Here is a 26,163-nt window from a genome sequence, read left to right as displayed (position 1 = left end):
TAGTCGGGATTTGGGCATGTGTGTGTGTGTGTGTGTGTGTGTGTGAGTGAGAGAGAGAGAGAGAATCTATTTTATCGGTTTGCGTGTAAAAAATGAAATCTCGCGACACCGCAAAGTATCGCGTGATTACGTAAAATTACTTTTAACATCCAATTCACGACTGTTTTCACTTTTTATTTGCATATCGATAAACTGCATCACAAAACAATAAACCAAAATCTAAACTTTGCCAGGCTATCCTCCAATGGACACAACTTGATGGTATAAGACTTGAACTGTTTTTGGCCGGCGTATGCGTTTTCATTCAGCCATAGCTCTCGCAGCTGTATTTACCGTTCATTCCCAAACGTGGGAAAAACATGGCATGCTATTGAGTCATATGCAAGTCAACTATTTTCTCGACTTCAGATAGAGACCACATGTCCCAAAAAAAACATTATTTCCTATTGTGAAGGAATGCTCCTAAAAGACATAAAGACCCAACAAGTGTACACCTCACCGCATATGGTCATTCTGCTATAACGTTATAATATTTTATCTTGAAAATGATCCTAGGATCAAATTATCAAAATCACGAAATTTCTTTCATGTCATCAAATATTATGTAAGTGTGACTGATTTGATAAAAAGGTGAGGCAGAACATTGGACAAGCTTTTGTTAGTGTTTGCATTACCTTTGAATGAATGGCGGCCATGTTTTTAAAATATATATCTATCATTCAAAAAGAGCAAGAGAGTTGGTTCAAGTGTCTACAACTATATTTAAAATATTATCTCTCTGGTGGTTATACTAGATTTGAGCTTGATCTTGATTTCTACAGTCAAATTTCAAAATCAAGACATTTCTTTTGCATGTGGATGTAACTTGATTTCTATTCCCATAAAACAGTACAATCCGGGTGATCGCCCGGAACAAAACAGACGACACAAAACGAGGGAAACAGAGGTGAATAAAGACCTCTAGCCGCTTTCACCACATCAGATTTTAATCAGATTGAAAACAGTACACAGTCAATGAGAACGACCAAAAAAGGAGACAAACGTGATTTTTGAATGAATGTTCATCATATTTACTTAAACTCAATATTGAATAGTATTCACTACTCTTGCAATGACCTACCAATGTATAATATACTTTTGCTAATTATAGAAACAATTTGTAAAATTCAATTTGCATACCAAAGATACCTTCATCTTGCCTTTATAATGATTTGCAGTACTGTTCTTAATAACCTTGATGGTTGAGATGTGTATGTAAATGACATGCAAATAATTACTTAAAGATCAAAAATGTCATGATCAAAAGTTGTATTATTATACTAGTAATATAATCATCAAATTCCAACATGCTCTGTTTTCAAATGGAGTGAGATATTAATTACAATCACATCGTGAAAACTAATTATGCAATCGCACTCTGACCAGTGATAAAGAGTCCATACCACTAACACCATCATGACCTCTTTCATAACGAATAAAAATATCATTTCCATATTTGAGAGTGTTTTGGAAACTGGTCATACAACTATATCCACTGTAATCTGGGTTAATAGCCAACTTTCCAGCCCAAGTAGTTCCATTGTCATAACTCCATTGTAAGTTTAGGTTTACACCTATAGAATGCAAAGGAAGGACACTTTTAGGAAAGAATCAACTGGAAAATCCTCCAGGACTTTGAATTCGTGTGCTGCTACATCTTCATGTTGGTCTCTGAGAGTAAAATCACGATCAATAGTTAACTGACAACAGCATGACCTCAAGAAATCTTGTAAAATAGCCCCCATACAAGAAAAGAGTATGTATCATCTCAGAAAGAATGATTCAGTTTGATCGAATATGCATATTGTATGTTTGAAGATAGAGGATTGTGAAACAAGACCACACTACACATGTCATTTATATTAGTATAGGTCTGTATTTACATGCATTATGAATCTGGCAATTCTGCAGCTAGACAAGGAATAAATAAGACAAGTTTTCAAGTAGAGCTTATGACTGACTGTATAGATAGGTATACATGTTGTAATTCTGCAGTGAAATGCGAATGGTGTCGCATTTTTGTGCATCAATGAGTTTGTCCTATGTCTGGCAATTCTGCAACTAGAATAAATAAGGAATGTGAGATTTTAGCGTACAGATAAGTAAGAATGTGGCAGCTAGACGCATAATGAATGTAGCAATTCTATATCACCGACATTTCCGAAAGAATTCGTCAAGTTAATGTGTATGCCATATATACTTACGGTCACTCGTACTCATTGGATTACTAAAGAACAAGACATCATTGTGATAAAGTATACTAGCTGCACAAACTGGTTCAATCAATGTTTCATCAAAATAAAGATCATCAAATGAGAAAGACTCAGCTCCATCAAAACTTCTGCTGACTACACGACAACTACAATGATAACGACCTTGGTTTCTTGCGTTGATGATAATAGATCCATCAGGAAGTTCAACAGGCTGAAAAGAAAAAAAAGAAGCAATTTCTACTTTAAGGTGTCAATATAGTGGGCGTCATCTTACAAACTAACCTTCATGAGTAATGTTTACAAAATGATTTAGAGGTAAAATATCTGAAAGCTTTAACTGTATTTCGTTCTACTTATTATAATAATTGTACTTATCATCCCATCAATGCCACGTTCTTTTTTTTAATTTGCCTACATTTATGTAATGTCCTTCATTCCAAAAACTTGAAGTTCGACACATTCCAAACTTTCCTTCTACATTGATACGTCTCGTTGCAAGTTTGTATTTACCTGCTGCACCATGCAGACATCAAATGCAGTCAACAAAAAATGTTGACCGGATTTCTACATCTAGTTGCAGTACATTTTAAATGGTTTGTTTCAATCAGACTATATTTAAAAAGAAATTGCGATCCTGCCATCTTAAAGTGTAGAACGTGCAGTTTCTTATTGGTTTCTGTCTGCTTGTATCAAACAAAGCCAGTGAACAGTAACATGCAATGGACTGTATCTAATTTTTAGTGACGTCTAGTGGTTAGTGATCACATTACATATTAAAATAAATGTTGATAACAATTAATAGTATGAAGTTTATCACCTGACACTCATCTGGTTCAAAATCTCCACTTTTCTTGGGTTGGTTGTACGGAATACTTTTAATCATACCCCCATACCTCCATGTATCTCCATGATCATCACTCAACAGACAAAACACTCCGTCCCCACTAATTGTACCATGACCACATACAATAAGCCGGCCCTTATGAGGTGCATACTTTTTCTACAGATCAAATGACAAACCGCGCATTTATGAAAAAAGAATAAATGATCACATGCACATGATAATAACCTGGCATTCATTGGGGAATGAAATATTTGCTTCTGATTGGTTGATAAAATGGAGTAGATGTACTGCTGCCACCATATGTTCATAGTAGCGTTATATACCACACAGATACACATATTTGGAGTGCAATCTAGTCACCACTAAGATATAGAGCAATTACTCGTATAACATAGCAATAGCATTGTCACTGTTTGAAGGCTCAAATTATAATAAATGTTATCTCCCAAGAGTATCTGGGAGTAAAACTGGAGTTTCCCTACTTACTTGTATTCCATAGCCTGGTCCAGGTTGAAATTCTTTAGTCCCTATTTGAGTTGATATATTAATTGGTCTTCTCCATGTAGCACCATCATCAAAACTCTTCAAAATATGAGTAGTTTTTGGAGTACATGCTGCAGAATTTACACAGTCAGCATAAACTATGATAACAACGTCTTTTTCTTCGTCCATCACGATTGCCCCTAAACTTAAACCATCTCCAGTTTTTAAATCATCCAGTATGAACTGTTGTGGTTTCCATTTGTAACCTGATGATAAATATAATATTGTACTTCAAATTTCTTTTACGGACAGAAATCAAGTGGAATTTTGCCCATATCATGAGTACATAGCAGTGGATATCAAATGTAAACTGAATACCTTCCTTCAATGGCAAAACGCGTATTTCGATTAGTACACGCATCATTACAGTACTAAATTCTGAGCTACCATATATGGCATACCCCTTGATTGGAAAAAATGTATCAACTATGCAAATGACTCGTTAAAATAAAAACTACACCATCATTTGTGTATAGGACACATTATCATGACATTTGAAACTTGCAAGGCCTGATTACAAAAACTCACGATTTATGCAAATGCCATAAAATCTACAACAACAAGCTTTATCGGAAATATGCGATTTGTTACAATCAATTTACATGTTATTTATGTTACATTATTTGAAACTTGAAAGCTTGCATGTTTTAATCATTGACTAATTTAATACAGAAAATTGTTAAATTATGCAATGCGTCATTTTAAGCTACATCAACAAGCTTTTTGTGGGACATTTGCACTTTGTTATCATTAACACATGTACCAAAGTGTATCAAATTTTCAAGTTTGCATACTAAAAATATTGCCTAATTGCCAAAACTAATTAATTATGTAAATTACTCATTAAAGCTATAAGCTACATCAACATACTAAGCTTTATAAGAGACAAATCTAAATGATGCATTCTTATAAAAACAAATGTAAGCTAATGCTTAATTACCGAAAATCGTTATGTATGCAGATGTGTCATTAATATTCATTGTATGTTTTCCAAAATGTAATCAGTTCCAACCAAAAGGTGTGTATAAGGTTTCGCGTGAAAATCTGTGTGGTTTAGTGACATGCATTTTGGCAATTATTCAGGTTGCCATATTATCAACAATATTCATGAGTGACAGGTTGCAACAATATCACATGACCAAATGTGGTGGATAAAGATTTGTAATGTATAAGGGGACTAAGCAATAATGCTTACATATATGCATACATACATACATACATACATACATACATACATACATGCATACATGCATACATGCATGCAGGCAGGCAGGCAGGCAGGCAGGCAGGCAGACAGACAGACAGACAGACAGACAGACAGACAGACAGACAGACAGACAGACAAATCATCACCAAAGAAATATATATAAACACATACATTTTTTGTCTTCACAATTAACTGTTTTGGGTCCTTACCTATCCTGAGTATTAACACGCAATGGTGCTATACATATACAGAGGTCAGAAAGATTATAGAAGACAAAACCCAAATAAGCCCAGTCTGTGTACTATCCCATAATAGTACTAATACATGAACAGATGTCAGAAAGGTTATGAGGAATGAGCCCGCAACAGCTGCTTCAAATATATTTATAGATTTTGACTGGATATTAAGGTCTGTTCTTGTACATAGAAAGAGGAGCTTTACCAGGATTGCCTCTTGTTTCCCGCCCTTTTTACTTGTTTGTTTTCTTGTCACAATTTGTACATACATGAAGAACACATTGTTGTGTGTATTTATTTGTGTGTTCATGTTTTTTTCTTCATTGTATAGCCCTTCTTCATTGGTTTGTTTGTTTTCTGCACATTATTCGGAAGTAAACAAGTTAAACAACAAACACAACCAAAACAACAAATTATCCCTAGGGTCTTTAAAATAGTAATGTTTTCATACCTCCATCTAGAGATCTTCTTATTGCCAAAAACTTGCGACCTTCATCGCCACTGCTAAACTTTCTTGCCTCTGAAGCTGCTATCAGGATTCCCCTTGGAGTGGAAATAATGATTGGTATTCTGTAGAGGGAAATTTCTCCCTGTCCTTTTATCCATAGTAACTCTTCTTCAACCACGACGGGGGTAACCTGACAAAAATTAGCATATTGTCACCTGATGCCACGTATATATGCGTAGCCGCAATAACTGTTGAAGTATTCGACAAATGGGTGGTAAAATAAATAGGTTTGACAAGAAAATGCGAACTATGAAACAGACACTGTGGCAAGATAATTAAGGACAGGATTATGGAAAAGACAACAAGCACTACAATTAAACTTCAGTAATTGCATGACTCCTCAAAACATACGTTAAAAATGAATTAGAAAAATGTACCTACACTTGAGTCAATCAGCAAAAACTATTTATAATATCGTAATAATGACGTCATAGTTCTTTTAAACTGATGGAAATGGCAGAAGGTGTATACTGTCACATCAATTCTTAGGTATGTTGTGAATATTTAAACTATTCAATTTTGATCATATCATTCATAGATTTCTTCCGAAGTTCAAAAAAAACAAACCTTTTTCTCATCCTTTACATAGGGATATGCCACTGTTGCTACTAGGGATCTTTGTCTAATTTAAACTTGACCAGTTTAAATCAAAGTGTAAAGATATGTAAGTTATCAACTACATGACAAATAATCCCCCGTTTTACATCTAAGCCTTCAAGAGCTTGATTAATGAGTCATGGAGATGATCACTTTTCCGTTTATGTACCCCAGGGACTATGTTCTCAAATAAAATTATAGTTTGCCGTCGTATGATGAATTTTGTATTAGTTCAATTTACATGGATGCAGGAAAAGGTTATGTAATCATTATTATGGAGTCATGATGGGCAAATGGTTAGAATGGCCGGCTTGGAATCTGCAGGTTGCAGGTTCTAGCCCCATCGATGCCGTTTGTTTCTGTATGTCTAAATTGGGCAAGATTTGAATCATGACTGTGCCTCAGTCAACCCAGCTGTATAATTAGGGACCTGTTAGGATAGAGGTTGCAATGTGAATGCTTTAATCCTATGCGCTTATAAAGGCTGCAATGGATTGTACGCGCCCCAGGGAGTTGAGGAAGTATAAAGGGCCGATTTGCCCCTATAGATCCGAGCTAAGGGTAATAATTATAAAGATCTTTGAACACCAAGAAAAGCGCTATATAAAAACCATTATTATTATTATTATTATTATTATTATTATTATTATTATTATTATTATTATTGTTATTATTATTATTATTATGTAAAACATGAATAGAGAGACTCTCAAGTACAACTGATAAAAAATTAAGGTTTGGGGAGGTACTCCCCCCAAATTGGCTATACGTATATGTGCCGCCCTTTGGCATAAAATGAAATTACTTTTGTATTTCATCAACTAACACTTTTGCCCCAGTGATCGGTTTTCAGGTGACATGCTTTTTATCGTTTTCCAAAACATTAAGGTTAATCCGGTGATGACATCAACGACACTCGCTGGTTTGCCAGTCCGAAAGTTAAATTACTTACTGACACCCCCACTCATCCATTTGGTGGGGTTTTATTATCAAAAGTTGGGGAGAAGTAAAACTCGTTGTTGAGTAAAGCAATAAAATGCGGATAAACAGGATAATACATGATTTACTGATGTAACCTCGAGTGAACTCAAGAATAGTTGGGCACAAGTGTACTCTTGCCCGTGGACTTGTCGCATTGTTTGGTCGTAGCATTAGGCGACTAGTAGTATGCAGCAGATCTAGACACAATAACAGTTGCAGAACTAAAGCTCTAGTTGTCTCTTGAATGTCTAAATTGTTTAATGGAAAGCTGTTGTCAGGTCATGGTTTCTGTCGAAGTTAATGTTCAACCTGTCACTTTTATCTGTTTCACAGGGTTATTATTATTACAACTACCTTGGTTTATGAATTGGAGATAATGTACCACCCACCTGTTTCATGTTAGCGTTCACTGGCTGTTTGATACAACTACATTGAAACCAGTAATATACTCTACATTCTACACTTTAGGATAGCAAGATTGCAATTTCGTGCTACATTTAAAAAAAAATTATTTTCGTGCCATAATAATACAGGGTAAATAAATGAAAATCACAATTTAGGCTATGATTGCGACGAAGCCTTTCCATTTCTTTCTAGCCTTTACATCGTTTATTTTACATTCAATTCTGATTCTCTCTGATAACTCTTCTTTGAAAAGGAGAAAAGGACAAAATCTCTCAAACACAGATACGCTTTTGTCCTGGCAGATAAGCCAAGATTTGTAAATCGTAAACATTGCAATCACAATAATATGATTTACACAGCTACCTACGTTAATGATTCTAATAAATAAATCACGAAAACATAAATCAATTCTAGTGTTGTTTATATTGTTGATGAAGTCCATTACTTTTTTCCATAGATTATCAAGTCGTCTACATTCCCAAAACATGTGTTTTTGTGTTTCTACGGTACCACAGATACGACATAAGCTATTGACGGCTCTCTTCCACGTGTACAATTTCTCATTACAAGGAAGGATACAATGAAGAAATTTAAACATAAAATTTGACAATCTGCGTTCACGCGTTAAATTAATTTTCGATGAACCCAAATGTTTGACCAATTAACGTCAAGTTCGTACTTTCTATTCCACATTTCTACAACCCAAGATTTCAAAAATGTGTGACTAATTAAGCACCTATAATAGTCTTTAATTTTTACTTTTGTGACCAGTGAGATATTATCCTTGTCTTCAGACAGTTTGACAAAAATCATTGTTCTGTTTGACGTTTCCTCCTGTAGACGGTGATTCTTCAAGATTGCTTTCCAGTCATTAGGAATGGAATTTAGAATCTTGCAAGTTTCAGATATTCAGTTTGTGTGCACATTAAGTTTTCTATAAACCAGCTCAACACCAAAAGCTCCAACCAAATTGACAAGATCGTTGACATAAATTAGATCCGAATTTATCGAATTGCGGAAAAAGAGTGTTTGTCCTTTGAACGTAACGTTCTTATTGCACCAAACGATTTGGTTGAGTACAGATTCTGCATCGCTAATAGAAATATTTCCTCCGCCACACTCATGCCAGGGAAGGATAACTTCCTTGTAAAACTGAGGTAACGTTTTTAAGACATTTACAAAGCTTGGGCTCACTAAAGTCCATTTGAAATATTAACTCAGCGATACCAGCTTGATATAAAAAAAATGAAAAGGAATAATTTTCCACAAAGGAGAATTACAATTAATGGGTTGAGCAGCTAAACGACTCACCCATGATGCCTTTAGAGCATTATTCTGGCAAAATACATCAAGAGCATGAATTCCACCTTCGCAATACTCGCCAATTGTGGTAGCTCGTTTGACACGGTCAATTTTGAACCCCAAATAAAGTTGGCAAATAACCTGTCCAAATAGACAAGCAAGTCATTAGGAGCGACACATAAATTAAAAAGGTAGGTAAGTTTTGGATTTCAAAACTACCACCCTACCATACAAATTTCTCGTTGACCAATGATTCAGAATGTTTTCAAATGAATTCAACTTGGCATCAACATTTAGCCTTAAAATGGACTCTGTGTCACATGTGAAGTATACACCAAGTGACTTTATTGGTTTATCTGGCCAATTTATATTACCAATCTTTTTCTCTCCTCGTTTTCCACTTCGCAACCCAAAGACCCTCTGTCTTCCTATTGTTCAAAACAGGTCCAGCAAATTCACTAAATTTGTTGATAACATAGAGAGCGTTACCAATTGATTCCTCATTTGAAAGAAATATTGTAGTATCATCCGCTACCTGACAGATTTTGATTTCTCTTTCAAAAAGATTACCTACTTTGATATTAATACCTTGAATTTCTTTTGAGGTTCTTATTTTAACCCAAAGAACCTCCACAACCAACATAAATAATAAGGCAGAGCGTGGACAACCCTGTCTGATACTCCTACTGAGTTGCACGTTTTTTGGACAGACATCCATTATTCATAATATGCTTTACAATAAGAATAGACTGATTTTACCCATGAACAGAAAGTGGTACCTAAATTAAACTTCTTTAAGACTTTAAAACGAAAGTTCCATTCCACTGAATCAAAAGCTTTACAGAAGTCCGGGAATAAGACAGACAGCGCCAGGCATGTTTTCAATGTCTGTAAAACATGACGTCGTAAATCAGCCTTACATTTTCTTTATATTAGCAGTCTGGTCTTTATGTATAACATGCTAACATCCCAAAATTCTTTGTAGAACTCGGCAGGTAATCCATCGTAAGCTGGAGTTTTACCACTTTTCATTTTGCCTAAAACATTCTAATATACAAGTAGCGGCACAATGTCTGCCTTGTGATACATTTGTTAATTTAGTCACAAGAACCTGCATTCGTTCAAGTGCATCACTTGCAGTTTCTTATTGGTTTCTGTGTGGTTGTATCAAACAGAGCCAATGAACACTAACTTGCAACGGGCAGTGTAAACAGGACCGAAAATACTGAATAAAGAAATGATACTTACATTTTTGAAGGTACAAACACATGTCGAGTAAAAAGTAAGGACGATAATCAAGGCGTACACAAACAACATTTTTAATGAACTTGTAGCTACGTACATGAAACAGAAAATGGTATACGGAATAGGCGTCAACAACACAATACACACATGTTGTACATCGTTATATAAATAGTTGACATGAAAATGTGTTTGTGATGAGTGTACGGGCTGTTCTGTTGAGCTAAAAATGAAATGCAATCATAAATAGTTAGCCAATAATAAGTAGCTTACACGCGATCTGTTTTTCTCTTCATTTTCGATACGGAACATTATGGTCACAAACAGGGTCTTTTCACTGGTGACTTGTCCATAGCAAGTGAATCAAGGGGGGGGGGGACTGGTTTGTTGGGCTGGCCAGGGGTGGGGGATGGTTTGAGATGATTACTAGAAAGGTCAAACATTTTGAATGCGGAAGGCAAACAATGATCACTCCCACTCGAGTCTAGGGCTTGGACTTCTTAGCAAAAATTTGATGATGCCCAAGCCGAAAACGAGGGCATCATCAAATGTTGGTAAGGAGTGTTATCTCGAGGTCAGGCAATAAATTGTTGTATTATTATTTTTGTTCCATCAACCTTTCATTCTGACACTCATACGTCAAACATCATCAATGGAAGAGTTTCTATCCATTCGCTACGTTAATCAATCAATCAATCAATCAATCAATCATATCAATCAATCAATCTATATATCGATCTATCAATCAATCAATCAAAAGAATTTGTATAGCGCCAAAATCCAATACGACGTAATGCTGTATGGCGTTTGAACAGGAACAATAGTAGATCATTGTAAAAAATTAGAAAGCTTTTGCAAACAGATGTGTCTTGACATCCTTCTTGAATTTATTGACAGTAGGTGAAGAATGAAATACTGTTCAATCCATAAGACTTGCGCTGCTCGCGTTTTACGTTGTTTTCATGTTTTCGTCCCTATCTCTTCTTTCCGGAACATGCACTTTGTCCATTTATAAACACATACTGGAACGAGACACCCAGAATCCTCTTCCTGTATTAAATATTGGGTTGATCTGTAAAGGGTTATCGAAACCTTCTGTTGGTTGTTTATAGAAATATACACACTTTGTGATTGATAGATATTCATATAATTTTGTAGAAAGTAACAGCGTTTAGACCCCATTTCCATAGAGAAAATTTATAGTCTAAGCGTCTTTCTTTCCTTAGAATTCCATAATTGCATTTAATGGGAACCTTGAATCTTTCATGGAATTGTTTTTACCAAGTTTTGTCTATTGATTCACAATTATACGCAGATGTCATTTAAAATTTGTTACTGAAGGTGGGGGATATTTGTCTGATAATTTAACACCAGTGTAACTTATCTTGTATTCATTAATTCATTGGCAATGAACTGCACCATCAACGGCCAGAGTACGCCCAAAACCATTTTTACGCGGAGATATCTATTACATGATCAAGTGACTGAGCACGGTTTTTGCTTGTTGTACTACTAATTTCCTCGCACTACATTTTGCCAGACAGACAGAGAACCACACACACACACACACACACACACACGCGCGCGCGCGCATGCATGCATGCATGCATGAAGGCGGGCGGGCGGGCGGGCGGGCGGACGGACGGACGGACGGACGGACAGACGGACAGACAGACAGACAGACAGACAGACAGACAGACAGACAGAGAACCAATTCCAAAAATAAGCATTCTTTCAGAAGCTATAATAATATGATTTCGTTGCATTGCCGAGGTATTTAGTAAAATTTGAGAATGATTTGTCCATAATTTTTTTAGGAAACTGAAGAGAGAAATCCCTTTAACGCTATTATTCTGAATTTTTGCATCCAGCTATTTAATTGCCAAATACAATTGTCATACAAAAACTGTGCGATTCGTAGTATTGTAGCGGTCAGGCCATATCAGCCAGGGGTCCCGACACGGTATAAAGTACCATAGAGACGACCATATTACCATAGGGGAGGGGGTAATCCACCCAACAAAAAAGTTTGGTCCTGTCCCGAATGTCCTTGAGTCCCTCAATGAGGTCTGACCACCCCTTTACCAAATAGTGTATTGTCCACTTCGTCACTGTTGAGCTATCGGCTGAAAATAGACTAGCATACATTTTCTTTCTTCACAGCTTCACAGGATTGTCACTGTTGGTTTGGAAATACAATCCTCTCTAGTAACACCCTACATAGTTGATTTGTATTGAGTTCAGGCAATGGCATCGAAAGAAACAGACGAGGAGTTTAGCGGTAGAATCCAGGGTGTACTGTCATCAGGCTTCCTTTGCATCGGTCTTGCAGTAGGCTCAGCAGCCGGACTGTTTCATGCTATGTCGAGGTTAGGAGAACCGAAAACATCCAGTGAAATAGCTCGAGAAGCTAATAAGAAAGAAAGGCAAGCATTCTATCATCTATATCCTTATCTTATCGACTCTTTGATTCAACCGTATTTCCGTATTTGTGAAAAAGGTGATTTGTGTGTATGTGTGTGTGAGTGTGTGTGTGTGTGTGTGTGTGTGTGTGTGTGTGTGTAAAATTAAACATAACCCATTTGTATCATACATTTTTAAACGAGGAACAGGGTGTGGTACAAATTGGTGCTAGTCTGGCACCAAACGCCATTTCGAGATTCAATGGTCCTTTCTCATTTATATGCAATACATTTACAGGGGTGGCTAGGTCGATACAGGTCTAGTGAGCAAGTGTCAAAAGAACTCGCAGTGAGTCTAGACTTGAGACTGCAGCTCCCAAGGCTTTGATAATATGTATGGACTCAGCTCCCAGGGATCTGATAATGTGTATGGACTCACCAGAACAGTACAGCAATCCGTTTTCACAGCAATGTAACCCTGCACATTAGTCCCTGGACACTTATTGACTGCGTATCCCAATCACTACATGTATGTGGGCTGTGCCGTGCCTGTGCCTGTGGTATTGTTTGGAAGTACTTCCATGGGTATTGGGATCAATGAAACTTACGGTTCTGGGAAAATAACTTAAGAAAGACCCGAATATTGAATCTGCTTTCCAAGAAGAATTCTCACCACCACTGCATGCAATAGCCCAAACTATTGATTCGTTTCTTTCTTCTTTTGTCTGAGACTCGATGCTTCATGAAGCTCTCTCTCTCTCTCTCTCTCTCTCTCTCTCTCTCTCTCTCTCTCTCTCTCTCTCTCTCTCTCTCTCTCTCTCTCTCTCTCTCTCTCTCTCTCTCTCTCTCTCTCTCTCCCTCCCTCCCTCCCTCCCTCCCTCCCTCCCTCCCTCCCTCCCTCTCTCTCTCTCTCTCTCTCTCTCTCTCTCTCTCTCTCTCTCTCTCCCTCCCTCCCTCTCTCTCTCTCTCTCTCTCTCTCTCTCTCTCTCTCTCTCTCTCTCTCTCTCTCTCTCTCTCTCACACACACACAAATTTGATATGATTATCATATTAACATCCTGACTATTATATCTAATAATAGTAAAATAACAACTTTAATATCTCCAAATAAACAAGGTTTCGCAGGCATAGAGCAAAACGATTGAGATAACACTTGACAAACATTTCAGCTGAGAGTCACTTTGTTGTAATTTATCACCCGTTTTTCACTAATGCGAATGCGACGCGATAACAAACATATAACATAACAATTTGACCATGATAACGAACTTTGTAATTTATATTGACCTTAGCCAACCTCTCCCATTCCAGTTAAATCAGAATCTGACATAAATGATTATTTCAATACATAACTATAAATTATGCTAAACTGACTGGTGACAGAAGTCGTCAGCTTACGAATCTAGCGGTCATTTTCAATGCCTCCCAGTTATTATTTTGCACATATGCCTCGGATCGTGCAAAGTGGAAATGTGGACTATTCCATTTTCACATGGGGGTATCTATCAATAGATGAACTAACCTAACGAGCATTGTTAATGCCAATTACGCGAATTAATTTTCACAGATCTTGTCAGAAACGTATCAAATTGTGCCTAGATTGAATCAGCCGGCATTTTGGGGAATGTGATGACACAGACATTGTGTCTATAAATCCCTTTCCACGTTACAAAATGTAAAATGTCTCCAAATATGTCTCCAGTGGAGGTAATTAATATGAACAGTTTTGGCCCAAACTCGAATCAGTTCAAGCCATGCCTTCATATTTTCTATATACCATATTTTATTTACGAATCCACCTCGTGGTTATGGGATTATCAGTACACAGACAGAGAGACAGACAGACAGACAGACAGACAGACAAACAGACACACAGACAATACTATATATAATGATAGTTTACCTTATGGGATCTATAGCGATTTTTAAAATATGAAAAAAAATTCCTACAGGTATGTACGAGAGTGGCTTGGAGGTATGGTAAATGGGCGAATCGTTGACTACAATCCTGAAGAGGAAACTTATTCTATACCCAAATCACGTTTGGACTGTCTCCTTGGTGGACAGACTCATACAAACGTTTGCGGTATATCAGAATGTATACCAACAATATGTGACGGCTATAATGAGGTTTTGAAGTGTATGGAACCAGAGGGACCCAGAGGTAAATATATAATAATTGATAATAAATGTTCAATGAGACCGGTCCCGCAATTTGCATTGCATTAAAATGGAACTTTCCAGGGGAACTGTCCGTCAACTTGTTAACCATTTGATGGTACATGCGATACCACCCCTGGACTTTGATTTTAATCTATCACCACCTTTTTGGTATTGTGTGTGGCTGAAAGTCCAGTATAAGTTGACTATGCAATCATGGACAACCACTCTATGAAGCGAGTTATGAGAAAATATTGTTTGGTATGCATGCTATGCAAAGGTAGATATGGAGAAATGCAATTATTGCGTAGCAGTGCTGTAACGACTCTTCAATGATGATGATGATGATGATGATGATGATGATGATGATGGGGTGGTGGTGGTGGTGGTGGTGGACCCCTTCATAACTCATCCCATTTTAATACTGTACAAATACGAAAAGAATCAGAAGCATAAACTTGAACCAAAAGTGTAAATTATCTTAACGTGCCATCTGATTAAAATCTGATGAGGTGAATACGACTCAAGTTCTTTATTTATTTTAGATTTCTTGTCCTCAATCTATTTTCATTTTTTGCGTTTTGTTTGTCGAAGGCGGTCACTCCTGGAACAAACCGAGCCGTATTCACCACATCAGATTTTAATCAGATTGCTTACTGTGTGGCCGTACTAGAGCCAGACGTCTAATATTATTAACGTTCAATATGTTGCTGCGATATACACAGTGGAAATGTCGACATTGTTTAAAGATGGAACTTCTCTTTGTATCTCTGTTGTCAAAGATTTGTGGATTAATCAATACATATTGTGTAAGTACTCATCTGTTGCCTGAAACCCAATCCACTATATCCCCTGTAATGATGAAATTTCACAGATTGGAAGGAATAATGTATTCCTAATCTTTCCAGGTGTCCCATACTCAGTTTATAACAAATTTCACGAGGTGATGAACAAGATATCGTCTACTAGGTTTGCTGGTGGTATTCCAAAATTCCTTAAAGATATGGATGACGTAATGGCAAAATTAGGTAAGCGGTATCAAGACACATCCTTCTATTTGAAGCTCTCCTACAATCATATACATATAGGCGAACGGTGAAGTGTCTTGGTGGTTTTGGTATATACATATGTGTGTGTGTGTGTGTCTGTGTGTGTGTGTGTGTGTGTGTCTGTGTGTGTGTGTGTGTGTGTGTGTGTGTGTGTGTGTGTGTGTCTGTGTGTGTCTGTTTGTGTCTGCATGCAAGAAATTCTTGAAATGGAAAAATACACCATGGATGTGGGAAAATTGTCATTTTTACTCAAAAATCGTTCAACTGGAAAACTAAGTTTTGATGTGTTTAAGTTTAAAGGACATGAACATCAAATACCATGCTTGTTGTAGATAATCCAATGGATTTTGTTATATATACAAGACAATTTGAGAGAATCAAACTAATGACAGTAGTATAGTTAAATTTTAAGTAATATCTTGATCAAATCCTTACCCAAGTACACAAGTATCACATAAGTCCTTCTAAAAAAGATAGTTTGTTTTCTTTTGTTAATGCAGAATCTGGTATCATGGTCTGTGACATAGGATGTGGCAAGGGTTCAGCGATTCTCGAATTCGCCCAAGCATTCCCAAAGAGCACCTTCTACGGCATAGATTTTACAGAATGGCTCGTAAAGGAAGCTCAGGCTAAAGCAACTGAATTGAATCTTCCAAACCTGGCCTATTACTGCTACGATGCTGTCAAGCTCCCTGCTGATTGGTCAGGAAAATTCGAGCTTCTGCTATCGATTGATTCACTTCACGACCAGGCTCGTCCAGATTTGGCATTGGAAGAATGCTACCGAGTACTTACAAGTGATGGCCATTTCATTGTTATTGATATTGACAGCCACACTAAAATGTCCGATAATTTAGATAATCCGACCGCAACTACTTTCTATGTTGCCAGTTTGATGCATTGCATGCCGGTATCTTTATACTTTGATGGTGGGTTTGGTCTAGGCAATATGTGGGGTATGGAGAAAGCAATTGAAATGTTTGAAGATGCAAAGTTCACGTGCGAGAGGCATTTTCACCTTGAAGGTACACCAGAGCGAGTTTTTGTGTGTAGAAAATAGTGAAGTAAATAGAGGCAATCTTAAAGATCAATCTGATTAAAATCCGATGTAGATGTCGGCTAATCGTTCATTGTTATTTTACCTTCGTTATTTTGCCTGAATTGACCTTCTTGGTACATGTTTATTTTTTAGCCTGATCGCCTCCTGTACATCTACATCGGATTTTAATCAGATTGTCTTAAAGATATGCAAAGTAGGCTTATTAATTAGTCTTGCCAAAAAAAACTACCAAAGCATATGTACCACCCATTTCAACTTACTATTCTGTGGCTCTGTTTGATTCAACCACATAGAAACCAATGCAATAAGAAACTGCATAAGCGACATTCTAATATAACAAGGTTGAATGGATACATTTTCTCACTACATTTTCTAAGGGTGGCCCTATTTTTTCTGTTTCTCATCACCCGACCGGCCCAGGTTTTCAGCTCCGGCATCAACCATGTTTTTATTTTCACCCGTTCTTCATATTTTGAGGAGCAGTGCCCTCTCTGGCAAGAATAAGCAAGTGTCTGGAGTGTCGACATCATCTACAGTCATGGCGGCGGCATCGACACTTGTTCACGTTATTCAAGTAGGGGAGCTGAGAACATGCCAATTGTGTAGAGAAGCTGGGAAAGGGCTTACCAGGAATCCAATAACCGACCGACTGAACCATAGTTGCCACGAAAACGTAATCAGAAACAGAAAAAAATAGGGTCAACGTACGCTACCCTAAATGAAATGAACTGAAGTGTCAACCATACAGACATCAATGAAGATGTCAAAACATTGGCACCTGCACGTTTGCCTCTGGTTGTAGTATGTTTTCTAGTAAATGGATTTCATAACTGTAGCAAGCTATCTCAAATGCAGAATATGCAGTTTCTTAATGGTTTTTGCATGGTTGTATCAAACATAGCCTGTGAACGGTAACTTGTAATAATCAATACATTTATTACTAAGTTTAACTCATATTAGGATCTACTAATTTGTCATTTCGTCTTTTCTGTTCTTTTTATCTACATGTACTTGCGTTGAAAATAAATAATAGTATTCACTGTGGAAGATGTAGACAATTGGTGAATATTTACCTCTTTGTCCGTTATATTTTGAAAACATACTATTTAGCAATTTAGTTCAGTTTTGTGCTTTTTTGGCAATTTTACCACAACTATATAGTGTATAATTTACCTGTGAAATAGACTTCCAGTTCAATGTTGGAATGGTCACATGTTGTCCGTTCCACCAATATAACCCAGAGGTTAAAGACATCTGTTAACGCTAATATACGAAATGGACTTTCCATTCATTAAATAAGCCCCCAGATTTAATTGATTGTTACTCATAATTTTTTTTGTGTGAGAATAAATGACGTGAAGCTATAATTATGGACTTAGTTATTTTCGTTTAGGTTATACTAATGGACTACTACACATTACTTGATGTGGAGAAAACACTACGCTACTGTACGCCCCTACCCTGATGAGATGACAAAGTCTAGCTAGCAAAGCATAGAGCTAGAGCATCTCTACGTCATGCCATGCTCATCTAGGTAATTTTACTCCTGATATATTATATTATATTCATACTTATAGAGAACGGGCTTTTTATTTAAAAACTGACCTCGATGTTGACCATCAATCTAGGCAGAAATAGTACGTTCTTCAAACCTTAATCTGTAAGATTAGCCGTGAGAAAGGACACCGGTGAGGGCGGAGCGACACGTGACATATCTTCCAGTCTGAATGTGTGTGTGGTGGGGGGGGGGGGGGTATCTTTAAGACATGATTTAAGTTAGTCTATAACATGGTTAAGGTGTACCGTGGTGGGGCGTCCTCACACATCGGTCAACACTTCTTGAATGTATCGACAGTTGGTGAAGAACGAAGTTCAAGTGGTATACTGGTTCATAAGGCGGAAGGACGGACGGACGGACGGACAGACAGACAGATGGACAGACAGACAGACAGACAGACAGACAGACAGACACAGACAGACAGACAGACAGACAGACAGACAGACAGAGAACAATTCCAAAACATAAGCATTCATTTAGAAGCTAAAAATAATATGATTTTGTTGTATTGTCGTATATTTACGGTATTATTTTGAATTTTGGCACCTAGCTATTTAATTGCCAAATACAATTGTTTTACTAAAACTATGCGATTCGTCACTTATTGTAGCGGTCAGTCCATATCAGCCAGGGGTCCCAACACGGTATAAAGTACCATAAAGACGACCATATTACCATGGGGGGGGGGGGGGTAACCCACAACAAAAAAGTTTGGCCTTGTTCCGAATCTCTTTGAGTCCCTCAATGAGGTCTGACCACCCCCTTTACAGAATAGTGTATTGTCCATTCGTCACTGTTGATTTATCGGCATTATTTGGCTGAAAAAAGAACTAACATACATTTTCCTTCTTCACAGCTTCACAGGATTGTCACTGTTGGTTTGGAAATACAATCCTCTCTAGTATCCCGACATAGTTGATTTGTATCGAGTTCAGACAATGGCATCGAAAGAAACAGACGAGGAGTTTAGCGGTAGAATACAGGGTGTACTGTCATCAGGGTTCCTTTGCATCGGTCTAGCAGTAGGCTCAGCAGCCGGACTGTTTCACGCTATGTCGAGGTTAGGAGAACCGAAAACATCCAGTGAAATAGCTCGAGAAGCTAATAAGAAAGAAAGGCAAGCATTCTATCATCTATATCATTATCTTATCGACTCTTTGATTCGAGAACAATATTTATTTTAAAGGGTAAGTTTGTATCTTACATATTTAAACAAGGTACAGAGTGTAGTGGTACAAATCGGTGCTAGTCTTGGACCATGTACGCCATATCGAGACTCAGTGGTCCTTTATCATGTATGAAATCAAATGGTTCTCCCCTAAATACATGTACAGGGTTTGGCCACTAGGTCGGTACGGGTCAAGTGAGCAAGTGTCAAAAGAACTCGGCTGTTACTGCAAGGGACTCTGCTAAGGGCGGCCCTTTTTATTTTTCTGTTTCTCATCTCCCGACCGACCCTAATTTGCAGCTCCGACATCAGAAAAAAAAAAAGTTTTTTTATTTCCGACCGACCCTGAGCACAGCAAAATTGTAAGGTTCCTCATGGCGTCTTAGACCAGTTGTACCGAGGCCACGACCTTGCGACATTGGCCCTTTAGAAATGACGCAATAATTTTCCCACCTTGCGTCGCTTTGGCGCATTCATTTTACGGCAGACATCAAAAATATCTAAGTCCACGGCCGGACCAGGCCAGGCTCTGACTCGACGTCAATCCCACAAGAAGTATACTGACTGCGTAAGGGAAAGTTTTGTTGACATCATATAGGATACAGTGACAACGCGCAGTTCTATTGTTAACATAAAAATGCCACAAAAAGATCAACTTTGATAAACTTAATCTACAAATTGAAACATTAGAGGGAGTAGATGAGACGTCGAAATGGACGTCTCTCGTCACATGTTTTGTCTATCGTCACTGTCGTGACCTCTGACCTACTCACTTGCTACCGGAACGCGGAACATATATTATATCTGCCACAGCTCAGAAGCCTGAGTAAACCAAATTTATGGTACAGGTTGTGATTTTAATTTGTTGATGGGTTAAATTAAATGAGTACATGTGTATTTTGATTCCGAATTAGTTGTATTAGGGGATCTTGTTGCATGATGTTGACAGTGACACATGTGAATGTTGGGCACTGAATCAATGCGTAATCACTGGCATGGCCACTATAGACGGCCGATGCATGTGCGCCCGGTCACACATGAAGAACGAACTTGTTGTGCAAATCAGAAAAAAAATAATATGGTATTTAATACAGAGCATCCCAACTTTGACGTTGTTGATAGTTTTCAAGTTCTGAGTTTCAAGGACACCTAATGCCAGCTTTCCCTATCAAGTTTACGGTATGTAACTATGCTGTCATTTGATATAGCAGGACCAAATCATGATACACAGCCAGTAACGGTTAATTAATAAAAAATAAATTATTTTAAAGTTAGTTTGACTATTATTTGTAAGTTTTTCGTTCACATTTGGTACTTTTTAAAGTCAGGGATTTTTTTTCTTCAAAATGTCACGAATTTGAAGAGGGAATGATAAACACAGCAGTGTACTAACAATTTTTAAAATGAAACAAGTGGTTATAAGCTAGTTTATGATTTCTCAAAGTTTTTATTCAATCATATGTTCACTGTCACTTATTTTGAAGTTGTTCTTTGTCCTTGTCTGAAAAAAGGGAATTATAAATTTGAGCACTGCTATTCATTGATATTCAGATTAAAAATTGTGACTTCCTGGTTGTCCAATCTTTCTAAACAATATATAATATACTATGTAGAAATGACTTAAAATTACATAATCTTAATTGCCTTCTTTTTATAAGGTGTAATGTGTAGTACACAATTTTCAAAAAATAGCTTACTGGGAACTGTTATTGTGAATGGAATTCTTTTATGTAGTTAGGTAATGGTCTATACGTAATGGAATATCTCAGACCACAGTATCTATAGTGGTCTGAGATAATTTATATGAATATTTCATAGACAGTGATAATTGACCCCACTCCCTGTCAAATGACACCACTTTTTGCAGCCAAGGGGCCTTTGTCCCAACTTGTTGGAAACCTTGGCAGAACACTGCCGTCTACCCCCACCCACCCACCCACCCCTTTGTTACATCAGAGCAGCATGTGTCTTTCATCATGGCTGAAGCCGTTGAGGTTTGATGAGGGACAGGGCTCGAAATTAATACTGTCACATGGTACATTTTGCTGCAATATAATAATAGCTCAGAATATTTCCATCATTTTCAAAATTATGCTTAAAATTGGTAAAAGTCATACTGCATTCCTAATTTCTTGACCAGTTTTTAGCTTTAAATCAGTTATACAATGTATCATCGGGGAAATGATCGACTTCATGACCCATGACATGCATGATTCCGATGTTTACATTATTACTTGTAATTACTTTTAAACAGTAAATCCCAAAGGAGTTCTGAGTTCTAGAAATGTTTACATGTTATCTGGTGGATTATTTTGACAAGTTCACACTGAAGAAAATGTTTCATAGAAGTAATGATTTATATAAATAAAAATTCATCTCGCACACTGATGACAATCTTGTAAGTGTTTCAAAAAGTTACACACTGAAGTTCAAATTGGATTACTTGAAAAAAATGTTAACGATGGCAATGCCACTTTGATTAATAGGACAAATGTATTAGTACTCCTGATAAAATCATACAGTAGTTCATGGCTACAGATATACACCCATCAGGATGATAAGTATTCAATCATCTTCTTACAAAGTTGTTCTACGGACTTGTCAACCTTGCTAAAATGAAGGAAAGAGACTTGTAACAAGGAATTCAATAAAGAGAAGAGAAAAGAAGTTGTAGAGAAACTGACAGGACAGAAAGGAGAGAGAATAGAACTGAAAAAATACAGATTTTTTTTCTTGCCCCCTTTTTTTTTTATTTCGCCCGCCCGCCCCACCTGACTATTCCATTGGAGATGAGAAACAAAAACAAAACAAAACCTCACCCTAATGTCTATAGACTCACCAGTACAGCATTCCGTTTTGACAGCAATGTAACCCTGCACATTAGTCCATGGACACTTATTGACTGCGTGTCCCTATCACTACGAGTGATGTGCCTTTGTTATTGAGATATATGAAACGTACGGTTCTGGGGAAAGTAAACTCAAGAAAGACTCGAATATGGAAGTTAATTAATTGCTAAGATTAAGAAGAATTCAGGAACAATGATTTTAGTAAGCCCTTCTGTCGTCTCTCTCACCACTGCACTGAGGCCAACCTTCTTCACTAATCTAATAACAGTATCACAACTTATCTCCAAATAAAAAGAAGGATTTCGCAGAATATAGCGAAACGATTGAGAGAACACATGACAAACATTTCAGCTGAAAGTCAGCATGTCGTAATTTGTCATTCGTTCTTCACCTATAATGTTAATGCAACGCGATAACAAACATATAACGATAACAATTCGACCATGGTACATGACGAACCTTGTAATTTATATTGACCTTTATCTCTCTCTTTCTTGTTAAATCGTACCCTGGCATATATATGTATAAAACACATAATCATAAATGCTAAACTGACTGGTAACACAAAGCGACACAAGACTTTGGCTTTTGCAAATTACTGTAGCTATCATTTTCAACGCCAAGGAGGACCCACTGTACTCAAAGTCTTCCTAGACATCATGTAGAAAATGTGGTCTATTCCATTTTCACACGGGGTATGTACCAATAAATGAACTGAAAGAACGAATATTGTTAGTGCCAATTAGTTGTACACAGATCTCGTCCAAAAACGTATGAAATTGTGTCTAAATTGAATCAGCCGGCATTTTGGGTATATGATGACACTGGCATTATGTCGACAAATCCCTTTCCCTATTACAATAGGTAAAGAGTCTCTAAATATACGCCAATGTAGACAGACAGACAGACAGACAGACAGACAGACAGACAGACAGACAGACATAGACAGAATGACAGGTAGACAGGCACGTGCATGCACACATATACATACGTATGTATGTATTATATACACACATACACCATCAGATGAACAGACATGCATGACATGTACAGACAGACAGACAGACAGACAGACAGACAGACAGACAGACATGTCGACAATACTGTAATGATAACTACCATGGGAACTGTATTGATTTTTTCAAAATGATCATTTTTTTCCTCCAGATATGTACGAGAGTGGCTTGGGGGTATGGTAAATGGAAGAATCGTTGACTACAATCCTGAAGAGGAAACTTATTCTATACCCAAATCACGTTTGGACTGTCTCCTTGGTGGACAGGCTCATACAAATGTTTGCAGTATAGTACAACTCATACCTACAATATGTGATGGCTATAATGAGGTTTTAAAATGTATGGAACCAGAGGGACCAAGAGGTAAATATATAATAAGTTGTATTATAAAGTCCTTAAACATTGGTTACTTTCAATGACAATGCTCTCAAATTTGCTTGCAAGTCAACATGTTAACCATTTGATGTAAATGCGATACCACTCCTAGACTTTGATTTTAATCTAACACCAGCTTTTTGGTATTGTGTGTGGCTGAAAGTTCAGTATAATGGAGCCTTCAGCAATTACAAGGGCTAGGGGAATTAGAGGGGGGGGTCATATTTTAGAAAATGGCACTGGGGAAGGGTCTCATTTTACTTTGACTAACTGTATTGTCTAACTTGCCATAACCTTGTGAATTTGGCATCCCATCGCTGCAACCGGTTCTACATCCCACTGCTGCGTAATCAGTTAGGGTCCATTGGGCCTTATGTTATACCTTGCATGGGCCTTATGGTTAGTATCCTTGTAACAATGGTAATGAACAGCTTAATGATGCCTTAAATTATGGCTTTATGCATACACTGTATGCAAACTCAATGAAATATAGCCGATAGGTGCACACTTAAAGAACCCTCAAAAATCATAGTATTGTGATTGTTGATACTGTACTTTGCATTGTTATTAGCTATGGATAAGAGGTGCTCAAAACATGTTCATTTTGACTATAGCTTCCTTGTGACCATGGTAATGAACAGCCTAAATTGCCTTAAACTATGGCTTAGGGTTAGGGTTAGGTATGATAACGTCAGACCACATCATCGAATTGCTGCTGACAGCCATCTAGTGTTTGGGAGTTAACGTTCTGGCCTGCAACTCAGCCAATAAGATCCAAATACATGTACAGGTATTAATGCAGTGTTTCCATGCAAATATACTGTAGTTGGGTGAATAACCAATACCATTAAACTTTGAACGCGGTGGCAGCGGTGGGATTAATTCCTTTAAACCATTGATTATGTGGACTAGTGTCCTTTTCTATGTCTGACAGTATTGAATCCGCGTTTTTAAAATATTTGAACAGGGGAGGGTAATATTTTAGATAAAGGAAATTGCGGGAGGGTCACTTTTAGCACGATGGAATAGGGAGAAGGGTCACATTTTAAGCAACAACCCAGGCCTGATTTGCTGGCCCCCTCCCCCTTATAGTTACTGAAGGCTCCATAAATTGACTATGCAATCATTGACAACCACTCTATGAAGCGAGTTATGAGAAACTGTTGTTTCCAATTCTTACATGTAAAAAAATTATGCAGAGTAGATATGGAGCAGTACAATTATTGTGTAGCAGTGCTGCGGGGCAATACCACCTCAATGATGATGATGATGATGATGATGATGATGATGATGATGATGATGATGATGATGATGATGGTGGTGGTGGTGATGATGATGATGATGATGATGATGATGATGATGATGATGATGATGATTATGATGATGTTGGTGGGGATGATGATGATGATGTTGGTGGTGGTGATGGTGATAATGTTGACATTGTTTTAAGATGGAATTTCTCTTTGTATCTCTGTTGTCAAAGATTTGTGGATTAATCAATACATATTGTGTAAGTACTCATCTGTTGCCTGAAACCCAATCCACTATATCCCCTGTAATGATGAAATTTCACAGATTGGAAGGAATAATGTATTTCTAATCTTTCCAGGTGTTCCATACTCAGTTTATAACAAATTTCACGAGGTGATGAACAAGATATCGTCTACTAGGTTTGCTGGTAGTATTCCAAAATTCCTTAAAGATATGGATGACGTAATGGCAAAATTAGGTAAGCGGTATCAAGACACATCCTTCTATTTGGAGCTCTCCTATTCATACAATCAATCATATACATATAGGAACACACGTAGCCCTTCTAAAAAGATAGTCCGTTTTTTTGTTAATGCAGAATCTGGTATCATGGTATGTGACATAGGATGTGGCAAGGGTACAGCGATTCTTGAATTCGCCCAAGCATTCCCAAAGAGCACCTTCTACGGCATAGATTTTACAGAATCGCTCGTAAAGGAAGCTCAGGCTAAAGCAACTGAATTGAATCTTCCAAACCTGGCCTATTACTGCCACGATGCTGTCAAGCTCCCTGCTGATTGGTCAGGAAAATTCGAGCTTCTGCTATCGATTGATTCACTTCACGACCAGGCTCGACCAGATTTGGCATTGGAAGAATGCTACCGAGTGCTTAAGAGTGATGGCCATTTCATTGTTATTGATATTGATAGCCACACTAAAGTATCCGATAATTTAGATAATCCGACCGCAACTACTTTCTATGTTGCCAGCTTGATGCATTGCATGCCGGTATCTTTATACTTTGATGGCGGGTTTGGTCTAGGTACTATGTGGGGTATGGAGAAGGCAATTGAAATGTTTGAAGATGCAAAGTTCACGTGCGAGAGGCATTTTCACCTTGAAGGTACAACAGAGCGAGTTTTTGTGTGTAAAAAATAG

General features: G+C 37.5%; 3 protein-coding genes across 3 annotated transcripts; 2 read left to right on the top strand and 1 right to left on the bottom strand.

Moving 5' to 3' along the window:
* Window positions 1–1,398: 1,398 nt before the first annotated feature.
* LOC144440597 (sialidase-1-like) lies at window positions 1,399–9,907 on the bottom strand. Its single transcript, XM_078129983.1, has 7 exons — window positions 9,842–9,907; window positions 8,885–9,016; window positions 5,534–5,720; window positions 3,583–3,845; window positions 3,070–3,252; window positions 2,244–2,463; window positions 1,399–1,613 (listed from the first exon to the last, which is right to left on the bottom strand). Exons 1-7 carry the CDS (start codon window positions 9,905–9,907, stop codon window positions 1,399–1,401), a joined length of 1,266 nt encoding a protein of 421 aa, XP_077986109.1.
* Window positions 9,908–12,364: 2,457 nt separating this feature from the next.
* LOC144440596 (S-adenosylmethionine-dependent methyltransferase Rv2258c-like) lies at window positions 12,365–16,788 on the top strand. The gene is made up of 4 exons (XM_078129982.1): window positions 12,365–12,543; window positions 14,472–14,683; window positions 15,588–15,707; window positions 16,229–16,788. The coding sequence occupies exons 1-4, from the start codon at window positions 12,365–12,367 to the stop codon at window positions 16,786–16,788; spliced, it is 1,071 nt and encodes a 356-aa protein (XP_077986108.1).
* A 2,496-nt stretch (window positions 16,789–19,284) lies between these two features.
* On the top strand, window positions 19,285–26,163 carry LOC144440595 (S-adenosylmethionine-dependent methyltransferase Rv2258c-like). Its single transcript, XM_078129980.1, has 4 exons — window positions 19,285–19,463; window positions 23,531–23,742; window positions 25,364–25,483; window positions 25,604–26,163. The coding sequence occupies exons 1-4, from the start codon at window positions 19,285–19,287 to the stop codon at window positions 26,161–26,163; spliced, it is 1,071 nt and encodes a 356-aa protein (XP_077986106.1).

Source organism: Glandiceps talaboti, chromosome 10 (genome assembly GCF_964340395.1).
Source record: "Glandiceps talaboti chromosome 10, keGlaTala1.1, whole genome shotgun sequence".
Classification (NCBI taxonomy): Eukaryota; Metazoa; Hemichordata; class Enteropneusta; family Spengelidae; genus Glandiceps; species Glandiceps talaboti.
This window is presented reverse-complemented; position numbering and strand designations above follow the sequence as displayed.

Excerpts from the sequence above, each read along its gene's own strand:
- LOC144440597 (XM_078129983.1), bottom strand. The coding sequence starts at position 9,907 with ATGAAAAGTGGTAAAACTCCAGCTTACGATGGATTACCTGCCGAGTTC. Across the intron at positions 5,721-8,884 it reads ATGCTCTAAAGGCATCATGG|GTTACCCCCGTCGTGGTTGA; the intron begins GTGAGTCGTTTA and ends AATTTTTGTCAG. Across the intron at positions 3,846-5,533 it reads AAGAAGATCTCTAGATGGAG|GTTACAAATGGAAACCACAA; the intron begins GTATGAAAACAT and ends ATTTATCATCAG.
- LOC144440596 (XM_078129982.1), top strand. The coding sequence starts at position 12,365 with ATGGCATCGAAAGAAACAGACGAGGAGTTTAGCGGTAGAATCCAGGGT. Across the intron at positions 14,684-15,587 it reads GGAACCAGAGGGACCCAGAG|GTGTCCCATACTCAGTTTAT; the intron begins GTAAATATATAA and ends TAATCTTTCCAG. Across the intron at positions 15,708-16,228 it reads TGACGTAATGGCAAAATTAG|AATCTGGTATCATGGTCTGT; the intron begins GTAAGCGGTATC and ends TTGTTAATGCAG.
- LOC144440595 (XM_078129980.1), top strand. The coding sequence starts at position 19,285 with ATGGCATCGAAAGAAACAGACGAGGAGTTTAGCGGTAGAATACAGGGT. Across the intron at positions 19,464-23,530 it reads GAAGCTAATAAGAAAGAAAG|ATATGTACGAGAGTGGCTTG; the intron begins GCAAGCATTCTA and ends TTTTTCCTCCAG. Across the intron at positions 25,484-25,603 it reads TGACGTAATGGCAAAATTAG|AATCTGGTATCATGGTATGT; the intron begins GTAAGCGGTATC and ends TTGTTAATGCAG.